The sequence below is a fragment of the Rhipicephalus sanguineus genome, chromosome 5, assembly GCF_013339695.2.
Source record: "Rhipicephalus sanguineus isolate Rsan-2018 chromosome 5, BIME_Rsan_1.4, whole genome shotgun sequence".
Classification (NCBI taxonomy): Eukaryota; Metazoa; Arthropoda; class Arachnida; order Ixodida; family Ixodidae; genus Rhipicephalus; species Rhipicephalus sanguineus.
The window spans coordinates 26793450-26806202 of record NC_051180.1 but is presented as its reverse complement, the minus strand read 5'-3'; the positions used below and the strand labels follow the sequence as shown (position 1 = coordinate 26806202).

At 48.1% G+C, this 12753-nt stretch overlaps 1 protein-coding gene across 6 annotated transcripts in view; it reads left to right on the top strand.

Moving 5' to 3' along the window:
* LOC119393390 (fibroblast growth factor 1) overlaps positions 1-12753 on the top strand; it is a 49312-nt gene that overhangs the window by 17042 nt on the left and 19517 nt on the right. For all 6 annotated transcript variants that reach the window (XM_037660367.2, XM_037660370.2, XM_037660369.2 and 3 more), the window contains exon 2: positions 12368-12686. In XM_037660367.2, coding sequence (XP_037516295.1) covers positions 12368-12686 — 319 coding nt within the window. The remainder of the gene's footprint in view (positions 1-12367; positions 12687-12753) is intronic.

Here is a 12753-nt window from a genome sequence, read left to right as displayed (position 1 = left end):
TCCACCCCACTGCGAGGTAAATTCATATAAATTGAGTATGGACGGGGTCATATTCCCCAAAAGCTTAGTGTCTGTTGGGTTTTCTTTGCCATCAGTGGTCACGAATGGCGAAAAGAAATCCCGTACACAAATGTATACACACTGCGATTGAACTGAACATGGCGCCAGGAGTACGCGTCGCATCGTGCCCTTCCTTCTCTTGTTGCCATACAGTGAGCGCCAGTATACGTGCCCTAGATACGCTCCGTACCCGGTTCTGTCCGTTATTCATTGAGCTGCGATTCGTGCTCGAAGCCTGCCATCCGGGCGTCCGCTCCTCAGACGCACAAACCCGGGGACACCGCCCCGGATCGATCCTCCGAAAGACCTTTTGTACGCGCAATGAATGTGGAAGCAGGAAACACACGTCGATGCACGCCTGTGGGGGACGACATAAGGGTGGGTGGTGGCCAGATAAGGACAGGACTTCTTGAACAATGTGCGAGCTCTGAAAGACGCATTGCCCATGCTAAGAAAAAGAATATCACAACGAACGTCCTCCTTTCTCGAACAAAAAAAGCGAAGCGTAGTTCCTTCCCGAAAACTTCTAGAGGAATACGGAGTCAAAGATTATTAAAGTAATAAGAGCTGAGTGAACGGCAAGAGAAAAATGAAAAGTATAAAGTAAATCAAGGATTTGTTGCCGCAGTGTCGACGTGTACACTGCTTGTATCGTTGTCTGCAGCATCGGTGGACCGAAAGTGTAAGTAATTGACGTGTACTTATTGCGTTCTAAAGCTGCGCAGTAAGCTGCCGCAACCCCACTGTAGATGGCTATGAAATTACATTGACGACCCTGGATTCTTATAATGGTAATATGTGGGGTTTTACGTGCCAAAACCATGATATGATTATGAAGCACGCCGTAATGGAGGGCTCCGGAAATTTCAACCATCTGATGTTCTTTAAGATGCATTGAAATCGCACAGTCGACGGGTCTCTAACATTTCGCCTTCACCAAAATTGGAACAGCCGTGGGCGGGACCGAACCCGCGACTTTCGGGTCAGCAGCCGAGCACCGCAACCACTGTAGCACCAAGGCAGACTATCCTGGATTATTTTAAGCGCTTCTGTATATAAGGGTATAAGCATCTTTCTTTCTCTTTTTCTTTTCCTTTGTTATTATTTTGCACTCCGGTTTTATGAAAATAAGCTGCAAATGGAAGCTACAAACTGTAGCACCAAGGCAGACTATCCTGGATTATTTTAAGCGCTTCTGTATATAAGAGTATAAGCATCTTTCTTTCTCTTTTTCTTTTCCTTTGTTATTATTTTGCACTCCGTTTTTATGAAAATAAGCTGCAAATGGAAGCTACAAATCGAATTCATCATCGCGTGTACTACAACCGGACGGAACACTCCAGCAGACTAAAGCCTATACGCTCCCACTTTTATGGTTTGTGGTGTCATCTTATCACTATGGGTAATCAATAGAACACGCAATACGGACTCGTAGGTGCCTGGGTCGCATGCGCGGGATACGGATCGAGGAAGTGTATGGCACAGACGCGCGCACCCCTGCGAGCAGGCCAAATGGCCCGAGGGCCTTCCGTTCTCGACTTGCTGCGTGCCGCATATATATAGGTGTTTACTTGCTCACCGAGTGCGTTCTATATTTGTATGAGCGGAAAATTTGCCTTAAGGGTCACAATGGAAAGTGTTGCTGCATGCGCTTTATTGTGTGTGTACACGATGCCAGTTAAATTATACCGGGCATAAAAACGTCGTTTATCTTCTGGGTGGCCTACAAGCCTCCATATGTGACATATAAGCGCGATATCCTCAGGAAGATATACGACGCTTAAGCCCTCAGAGAAACGATGGTCCGGTCATTGATTCGCCTTGCTCACATACATAATCAAACCGCGTTGTTCGCAATGGCTGAATTCTGTTGAAGCTTATATCCTTACCGCGTCGAATGGCTTGTCTTGAGGAAAGTCAATATACAAAGAAGCAGACGCTACGTTTCATGTTTCCAGGGCCTCGTGCCCGATCGACGGTGCCGATAAACGGCAGCACCCACTCGTAGCATTTGCCGGTTAGACGGTCGCTGGAGCCGTTCACGTTCCGCCACTTCATTATCCGGAGCGTTCCACAGTCGCCTGCGCGCCGCCTTACCTCACAGTTGCGCTGGATCCTGGACAAAAGTGCGCGTTTATCTAAGTATAGTATACACACATATAGGCGCGCGCTGCATGCCTCGTATAGAACGGCGGCTGCAGAATCGGTCACGAGATACTTGATTCCAATTCTACTCACGGACTCGTCAAGCGGCCGCGCTTCTCTCACACGGCGTTCGACTGCCACGCTCCGTTTCGTTAAAACGGTGCACTGGTGCGTACGCGGTTAGGCTCGTATCAGCCGATCGAGAGCGAAAGGAATACCGAAGCGCATCGCCGTGCTAGCTGCACGTTCGCGTCATCCGTGGCGCACACTTCAGCTGTCGCGAGTTGTGTGTACTTTCCCCGGACGAAGCTGGTGACATCTTTGTTTGTATGGCGGCGGAATGTGTAAATCCCTTCCAGTGAGCCATGACATACGTCAGCGAAGCAATAAGGCTCTTGTTTGGGCTAGTTAGTGCATTTTTGAACACACATAGCCGGGCTGTGCGAAAAAAACACGGGAGAAGAAAGCCACAGTCTTCTTTTTTTATTCGCGCAGCCCTGATATATATGTTCAAGTCAGCGAATGACATGTAGCCTAAATTAGTCCGGCTACAACTGTAGCTACGGAGCGTTGAGGCGCCCGACACGCGCTTTAACGTCATGCAGATGGTGGTTCACGCTCTCGACGCTGCTTGCGAAGTGTATCGAGTGTACCATAGAAGTACAACGTACAACAATCTCAAATATGAAGCATCATTTGAGTGGAAACTCCCGACCACTCTCCACCGTGCAGGGCTGACCGCTCTAGCGGACGGTGTAGTTTCCGCAGTGCTGCACGTAATTAAATAGAACGAGCGGCGCACGCGCTCCGCTACGTGATCCGCGGGCACCCGTCGTAGCGCCAGGGCGGCACTTCTCAGTACGCAGCCAACGCGCGCATCGCGCAACGCGCGCGATACGAGCGGGCGCCTGGGCGCAGCCCGAGTCATCCAAATGCTACCGCTCTCTCCCTGAGCACAGACGGCGGGGCTCCTGCCCTGGAAGCCACGGCAACCGACAGGATAGGCTTTTTCTCGAACGGGGAGACGTGTCCGATCGCTATCGAATATATAAGGCGACGGCGAGAAGGAGCCCTGGGCGGATAGCGTCTACACGCACACACACACGCACTTTCATTTCTCCCAACAACTTTCTTCTCTCTCTACGCCATCTTCCTTTCTCCTCCTCGTAATTGCGACTGCACACAACCGCTTCGCGTTCTTCAATGGCGGTGGCAAGCGGCGGCAACGTGGAAAATCGGGGGAACAAGTTGGGAGTCGTTTGGACGAGATGCACGGTGAACGCCGACACTACCGGCTCCTGGACGTGTACCGGCCGAGGGTGCAACGCCGTCGCCGCCCATGGATAATCGCATTGTAGCGGGGCGCCGTCTCCGAGAACGTGAGACAGGAGCGGACGGTTTCCCCAGGCACCCCAGCGGACGCCGCGAAGGGTGTCACGCTCACACACACGGGTGCCGCAGGGGAAGGGGAGGCAGTCGGGGGGAGGGGCGGGGTAGGGTGCTCACCGGTGTTTACCGAGCGATGCCCAACTAGATTGTCCACGAAGCCGCGGCTCACGGGCATTTCACGAAGCGTGGATAATTGCGGCGGCTTGAAGAGAGCACTTCCCTCTTCCGAGACTCCTTACCACGTCGCTTTATGGTCGCCGTATCAACGGAGGCGTACACCGGCTGCCACGACTGACCTTCGCTTCCTCCGCCCCGAACGGTCGCACTCCAGGCAGGTAGGCAGCGGCTGCAGGCGTCGTCGTTGAAGTCGTAGTCGGCAAGGGGAAAACGAAACAAGCGCCACCCGGCCACGCCGGCGGTCCGAGATCTCTGCATGGGAAGCGTCGTCGGTGATGAGAAGCCGGCAAGAGCGCACGTGCGGCGGTGTCTAACGGCTACCGCAGCGGTCATGGTCTCCTCAGCGCGCGCTAGTGATGAGCTGTGGCCGACCGGACGTCGAGCTTCGTTTGCCGACACTGCTGCTCTTCTCCGTCGTGATCCTCCTCCACGCTTGCGACTTCGCCTCTCTAAAGGTAAACTCAACCTAACGCGGCCTGGCTGCCGTGCGGAGCAAACGCGCTGCGCCGAAGTTGATGGGCGAGGGAGGCTTGATCGAGAAGGCGCTTCGTGGTTCACTGACCCGTACACGGGACCTTCCTTTCCCTCCAATCGGAGTATCCTTGATCGATCACATTAGGGGGATATCGCTTTCTGGTGCACGTTCATTAGTTGAACCGGCTGACGGGGTGCTTCGGCCGCTACAGTGAGACAGCCGCTGAGCTGGCCATCACGTCCAGCAAGAGGGAAAGTATCGTTAACGTGATCGATCAACATTCCGGTGTTCGATGTCGTATTTGCATTTATGCTTGTAACCGGGCAGTAGTAGATGCCGCATTGGGATCTCGCTGGGGGATGGCAGATGGCTGATCGCCCCTGGAGGTTGCTGCTGAGCTTCACGGAGACCGCTGCCCCCGATTTAAGTATGTCGAACCGGGTCGTAGCGTTCGCGGGCTGCAGCAGTTGTAGAGCGAGTCGATGTTTTTCATGGGTCATACTGCGCAAAGTCGACAGCGAGAGGTAACTAGTTTTCAACCGAAAGGCAGCCGCAGGCAGATCTCGGAGGGAGTGCAAAACTTATATTCAGCTGTAGTCAGAGTGAACGTGACTACTGTGAAATGGTATATTCGTAGATGGAGACACGACCTGAACAGTGGTCTAAATTGCTTTTTTTTTAAAGCAGAATACCTGGAAATCATAACACTCTAGCGAGTATGTATTTATTTACGGTAAAGTTCAAGACACCAGGTCTTGTTCTCACATGGGTAATGTAGACATTGGAATGTCTCCAAAAGCTTTCTTTCTTTTGTGACCGCACGAACTTTTGTATAAAATCAAGATTGTTTGCAAGGCAAGCTGCATAAAATAAGCAATGTGAGGAGAAAGTGTCGAACAAGGGGCCCTGCCGGACTCAGTATTTCCACGAAGAGACGAGTACAAGTGTTCTTGTCCAAATCTTCTAGCTTCCGTGGGCCGGATAGAGGCAATCAGGCTCGACAAGGCGTTATAAATTCGTGTTAGCGTAACTGTTTTATTGTTTGTAGTCTGCTTTAGCGAGCAGTCTGTCGCAGATTGTTCTGATTCGTTCTATTTCTTATATCAGAAGGAAAATATCTGCTGCACGATGTTACCATAGTCTTGCACATTTGTTATCTCGCTCCACGTATGCTGCCAAGTTCCTTGTTTCGTACACCGTTTATGTAACCCTTCGTGCAGTTCGGAAAAGCTCCTCTTATCCCTCGAGGTGGTGACACCTGAGAGCCATTGCTTGTCGATACGACAAGGAACATTGAGAAGTGATAAAACACGATAAGGGAAATAATGCACAGAAGCAATGCGTAGAACATCTGCCGCGCCCTCTGCGTGACGAAGAGCTTCCTGATTGTCTTGATGGGCGAGGAGCTCTCAAGATTACGGTAAAGAACATAGCCATGTGTCTGCCGGTGCTCTGTTCTCTTATACACTTTAAAAAAAAAAAAGAAGTCTTTTGACTCCTTTCGGGGAGTCTTGACTTGCCACGTATATGACTCTCTTTAAAGAGACACGTTTATACTCTCTTGTGGGTCACACGACTCTCCGGAGAGAGTACAGTGACCTGCACAGAGAGTTGACGTGCCTCTTTAAGGAGAGTCATATACGTGGCAAATCAAGACTCCCCAAAAGGAGTCAAAGGACTTTTTTTTTTCTTATAGCGTACATAAGCGTTTCGTTATGCATGGCTACTGACTAAAAGCTGAAGAGTAGCTCGGCCTTCGAGTTGTCTTTCCTGTACGGCAAGAAATAAATAAGTTAATCATTAATGATGCTAATATAAAGTGGACCTTCTTTAGATTTACGACTGTAATATATACGTTTGGCAGTGGCGCGTTCTTAAGTTGTGTTGATTGCCAGTGAACGCAAGAAAAGAACCTCAATTTAAGGTAAGAAATTACGCTTTTTGAATTATGAAACCATTTCAGCCATGGAAAGATCCGAAAACGAATGGAAGGTGGCGACGCAATCTTGAAATTCTCCATCGTCTGATTTCGGTGACGTCAGAGATATTGGTCACGGTCATAGGCGTGCACACGGGGGCAGGGCGACTGACCCAAACCTTTGCTCTAGAGTTACTGTGTATGCTACCTTTATACAGTAACTCTACTTTGCTCGGTCAGCCCTTTCACGTCATTTTTGCATGCGCAGGATTATAGCTACGTATGCTTTTTGACTAACGAAGAGGGGGGCGTTTTCTTTCGGACTCTACTAACGAACAGGCGGGGAGGGGGGGGGTGAAACTTGGCAGCCCCTAATGGGGAACCCTGAGCAGGCCTATGGTAACGGCAGAGAGTATTAGTACAGAGGCCCCTAAGCTTTGGGTTCTTTTGTGTACTCGGTCCTCCGGTTCGCGAGCTGGTTTTCTGGTTATGGGGTACCCAACACTTTGGGTTCCCAGTACTATAATGCTCTCTGTCGGCCGGTGGCTGGTTAAAAGTGTATTCCACGGAAAAATAACACCAGCAAGGTAATTATACTGTATTTGAAAATAACCGCGAGCTTATACTCCGGCAACTATAGTATATTCCTGGGAAAAAAAAAACAGGAGAGAAACAAATGCGCGAAAATACAATATTGTGGAATCACACTAATTTAATTGTCACCGCCGTTTCAAACATTGTAAAGACAAAGTTAGCATTCGATTTCAGCGCTGTTCATTCGCGGATCCAAGGACCAGCTGTCCTGCCCCTTCCCCGTCTCCTTGAAGGCATGCAGGAAAAGTGAAATATTATAAATACAAAGCAGACCACATTATTTACAAATATCATCATCCCAACGCTATTGATGTTTGTAAATCATATTGTCTGCTTTGTATTTATAATATTTCTCTTTTTCCTGTATGCCTGACATTTGTATATCATGTGGTTTGCATTGTATTTATACTTCTTTTTTTCCTGTATGCCTGAATTAACATCTTTACGTTTTCGCATTGCATTGATAGTATTACTTTTTCAATTACAGTAAGCCTGAATTGTGACTGTATCTTTCACTTCCAATTTATCGCCCCCTATATAATGCCCTCCGGGCCCTTAGGGTATCCAAATAAAAAACTATGGGGGCAGTTCCGTGGAATGTGCGACACGTGACAAGTTGATGAAGTCCTTCCTTGCTTATTAATGTTATTTTTCATCGTAACCAACCGTGCAGTTATCACAATCATCAACACCATACGAAAAGTAAGAACAGCCAGTCTTAAGCAAATCCTGGATCCTCTCCTGTCGCCATCAATTATTGTTTCTCCGGAAAAATGAAAGCTGAATATAGTGTTTTTAAAATATAAATGTTACCGATCACTTATTAGAATAATGGACAACAGCAACACACAGTTACGGTCACGGTGTGAGAGAAATACTCCTTACACCGTAGTTACGCTAGAGGTAAATATCAGGCAGGTATTTTGTAGATCCTGGTGTCAATGCATTGGACGACGACTGCAATAAAGGCTCTGTAATTTTTACTTATTGTTCGGAGTCTCGCACAAGGTTAACTCGAGCTAGACGTCTGGTTATATCACTGTACCGTATATGCGAGGGGCTATACTAGATGCCAGTGAAGCTCCGCAGCTTGCAGCCGAGTAAATGTGAGTGTTTCATCGCTGACATTCGTTCAGCTCACCGCTTAGTAACATAAATGCTGCGTTTGACACGACGACCCCCCACCCTCCGTTTCAAAGTAGCTGCGATCTCATCGCAAGTTACCCAAGCCGACCGTTCCCGGCCAATACGTATTCCCGATGCCACGTTTTCTGCGTATCATGCAATCTTTATAGGACACGTATTTCGAGACTGCCCAGCAAAGAGAAGATAGCGTGGCTCTCAATAAATTTCGGAGAAGGCCGAACACCCACGGCTGTTTCTGTGGTCGAATCTGCCGCCGTTTCCTTGAAACGCAAATATTTAAAGGACGAAAATAAATAAATAACTGGCACGAGGGAGCTGAGATGAAGGAGGGAGGGCAGGAGGGAGCATGTATGCCGGCCTGCTGGGTTTCACGAAGATACCAAGTCGGGGCGCTTGTATTTTACGATTTGCTTCAGCTGCGGTATTTTGTTTCCTATAAAGACGATGTGCTGTTTTACTTACTTTGCTGCTGGCATTTCGATGTTTCTAAATTCCTGTTCAAACGTTCTCTCTTCCTGGCCTTCGATACTTGTTTTTTTTTATCATTTGCAGAACTGGACACGAACGCGCGTAATAAAAATCAGTGCCGAGTGTTGTCAAATAAGCGGCCATGTGAACTGCTTAGCGATTCAAAAGGGACGTCGCTTAAAACGTCAGGCCTCTTATTTGCCCCTATCCATTGCCGAGTTTTTCAACTATATATATACCCTTTAATGTAATTAATGAGCTCGTTTAGTCGTAACTACTCGTATAATTTGGCTCCACGCGTGTACGTGACCTGACTTTTGTAGCATGAGATGGCGCGTGAGACTTCTGCGCGGCGCCTGTGCATCTCACGCGTGGTTTCCTCGCTTTTATTGGTTCTCACTCAATTGGGATCGTCAGCCGGTTAAGCGCTTATCTGATTGCACATCGTAGTCAAATCACGTTGCGAGAATACACACCACTCGTTTACTACCACATGAAGACCTTATAGTAAACGTGTGGCCGCAACGTTCGTGCACGAGCAGCATTCGATTGCGTTGAGGTTTCATTGAGTGCTTCCCTTACGAAAGGGCGCGGATGTCGTTGTAGTGTAAGGCCCCTCCAACAACACCAATTCATCACTAACTTCAAAACACTTTAGCATATATTTGGCAATACAAAATGGCGTTATAGAAAGGGTGAGAATCCGTGAGATGAGTTGCTACAATTGGCTTGTGGCGTTAGTTAGCTTGCACCCAACTATGTCGCGGACGCCACTGCGTTATCTGTGTAGTGTGATAACGTTAGCTAGCCCTGGATTATTTATTTCTATCTCCTTCTAAAATGTAACTCGTCCGTGCCACTTTCTTATTGATCATGTGACATGCACGTGTGAATCGTAAAGGTGAAAAGGAAACAAAAACTAGCTGCGCTGGATTTTTCGGCGCTGGCAAGACAGGAACTGATATCGGCTTCAACTCTGTTCTCGTCCTTGCCTCTGCCTTCAGTTTCGTGAACCTTTACTGCCTTTATGACCTTTTTTCGTCCTCGACTTTCCGAGATCGACGACCAGTGACTATGAGAGCGCAGTGCGATTAATACGTCGATAGCGGCAGACAGTGCCCATTGTCGACCCGCCTTGGGCACGACCCTTTGTTTTATAGCCATGTTAACCAATACGACGGCCTTCAATGCAGTGTCAAGAGCTGCATTCTAAGACCTGCCTTAAATTTGCCTGGCTGCAGCTTTCTACTGACTGTGAGGTCCAGGGATCGAGTACCCACCGCTTCTCATATCCACAGCCCAGAAAGACCATTCTGTCGTCTAATCTAACTAATAGTTCGAACACCTCACAAATGCACCCTTATAAGAATGTGCACCCAATAGAAAGTGTACAACAGAAAACAGTTACTGAAAATATAAGCATTGGATCCGAGAGCTTGATGTCCGATATCTCGGCATATTAGATCCCGGCTGAACTTATGGGTTGAAAACGATTAGCACTGGACTGTGCCTGCCGTACAAAGTGGTCCGTGTTATGGTACACACCGGATGCTTCAATGCCCGTCAGAAGCCAACCAACATCTGTGATCACCTTTCACTTCTTGCGGCTTTTCATTGGCATTAGGTGCTTATTAGGGTAGTAATGCTTTTACAGTTTCTTGTTGTACTCTGAACGAGTTTTTTTATCCATGATTTTCATCTTATTTCTAGTTTTCCCAGCTGTCATAAAATGCTTGCATATCTTACTCCAGCTCTCTTGAGCTGAGTTCCTCAGGACTGAAATAAAGTTCTTGTCATGTGATGTCAAATGAGGAGCCCTGCTCACTCGGAGCAAGTCTCGCGTGACAAGCACTCGGAAAGCGTTACATTCTTAATCAGGTCCCGCTTAAAGTGCTAGATATAGCCAGGAAACCTGACCTTTTTCGTCTTGTTTCCTGGACATAACCAGCATTTAACCAGTATTTAACCAGGACCTGATTAAGAGTGATACAGAGTATTGACGACTTGGGCACTTCGTTTACTCCAGCCAGCTCTTCGTTGTCGAAAGGAAAATTTTACTTGATGAACCTACAAACAATATAATTTACAAACGCGTGTGTGCGACAAAAAATATTCCCCGAAGGGCCGAGACTTGTGCGCAAGGAAGGCTCACGTCTTCTGTTAAAATATCTGCACGACACTGAACGTCTATAGGCTCTTGGCAGCAGGTTTACGAGCAGTGAAGCACTTGTTATGGACATGCCCTGGCCTTAACCAAAACGACGGCATTACCTGAAAGCAGTGGGCCTTCATCCAACGAGATTACCGGACTATGATTCGTGGCTCTATGAGTCCAACCATGAAGTACTGTTGGTGTATATCGCGGAAACCGGCCTCCACTTGTATATCTAATTGTGTGTGCCATTGGGAAAACTTCGAAAAAGAAAGACTCACATATGCAGCCGTTGACGGCCCAGTCTAAACAAAGGCGCTTTAAAGAGAACTGCTGGATAGGAAATTATGACTCAAGAGTAAAGCCATGCCCCCTAAGAGAAAGGTTGGAGAACCTCAGTGCAGTGTTTAAGTACTACGAACTTATGCCGTATATCAAGACTAAGCGCACACTTCAAAGTTAAGCGTGCGACCTCCTGGAATATTATAGATTTTGTCTCCTGCGATGGAGAGCAAACCGGCAAAAGACAGAGACACATTGGCTGTCTGGCAAGTTTCCCAGGGACCTCTCACTTTCGGCGAAGGGCACGTGATGGATGGAGCGCGCTCCTTATCTGCTCATCGGCGCTCCCGTGCGCACGCGCCTTTATTTATATAAAGCGTGCGCGCAACTCCTCGTGCGAAATTTTGATATCTTACTTTCATTGCCATGAGCAGGCATATTTAAGTAAACTAGAATCCCTGCGTTCGCTAGTTTTGAACGATGTGATCTCGCTGCTCAGAGGGCACTTGAATGCCACGTGTTTCATTGAACTGCGTTATGTAATTTTGGGAAATAGAGGAATCGATACAAAATGGCGATGTTTACTAGCTGACAATGGATAGCACCTGAACAGCACTACTTTCATGGCTAAAATAAGAAGAAGAAAGCAGCAGCGAAGTAGATTAGAACGTAAAAATATCATACAAAACTACAACGAAGACATATAAATTGGATATTGATTCATTCTGAACGACGAGTCTATTATGAAGCCTTTACGGACATTGACAAGCTGAAAGCCCTTGGACGAATAATACCAGTACCTGCTATGTAATAAAGCAATCTTTGCCACTGTTGCCTACACAAACGACCTAAATGACACATTAGCAGAACAGACTGTTGGGCTAGTTGGTTATCCATGAATACTGAATGAATAAGCGCTAAAAATTGACGAGCACAAAATTGAGTCCTTTGTCTGTTCTCCTTTTTGTGCTCGTCAATCTTTAGCGCTTATTCTTTCCGTCTAAATGACACAGTACGAAAGAAGGGGAAATCTTTGAAGGGCTCGTTTCTTGCAGACTTGGTGCCCTAGCTAGCCTTCGAGGGTTTATTGGTCAGCTGACACCTCGTACAAAGATCACGCGCCACGTGATGACCTCTGGCAAAAAGAGTGTTTCACACTCGCCGCCTTGGATACGAGTGGCGCTGGCTAACACTCCCAGGGATTAAACGCACATAGCCACCCAACAAAGTGGACGAGGGAGCGCCCTCCATCGTAGATCAATTGGTACAGCATTGGACGCGTAATTCGAAGGTTGTGGGTTCAGATTCCAACGAGAGAATAGGTGCTTTTTTGTTCACTTTACTTCCTTTCAATTTGTGTCATAATCATTAAACTACAGTTAAAAACAACAAATAACGTCATCTATGCTTTCCTTGGCTTATTTGTCTGTAGGTTTCATTGGTGGTTTCTAAATGACGCACGCATATACACGCGCGTGTCTTAATTTTGGCCCTGTATTTAAGATGTACACAATGTGTTTCGAATGTACGCTGACGTACATTCTCTGCACTCGACACGCAGGAGGCTGAGCTGGCGCGTGAGGCTTCGACCGAACCGTCGACGGGCGATGCGACGGCGGCCAGCGACGGCGGCGTGCCCGATGGCTCGAACTCGTCCCGTGCGTGTGGCTCGCGCTGGTCCCCGTCTCGGCTGGTGGGCGAGGCGAGCGCCATCTGGAGCAACATGGCTCGCTTCCGACCCGCCTTTCTGGGCGGCCGGGACGACAACCTGCCCGACCACCTGGGGCCCGTCAAGCAGCTGTTTTGCCGCACGGGACACAACCTGGCCGTTTTCCCCGCCGGCACGGTGTACGGCACACGGGAGGCGTACAACCGATACGGTAACCACTCACTCTCTCACTCTCTATGCCATCTTGCAAGTGAACCAGAGTGTTGGTGGTGGGTACA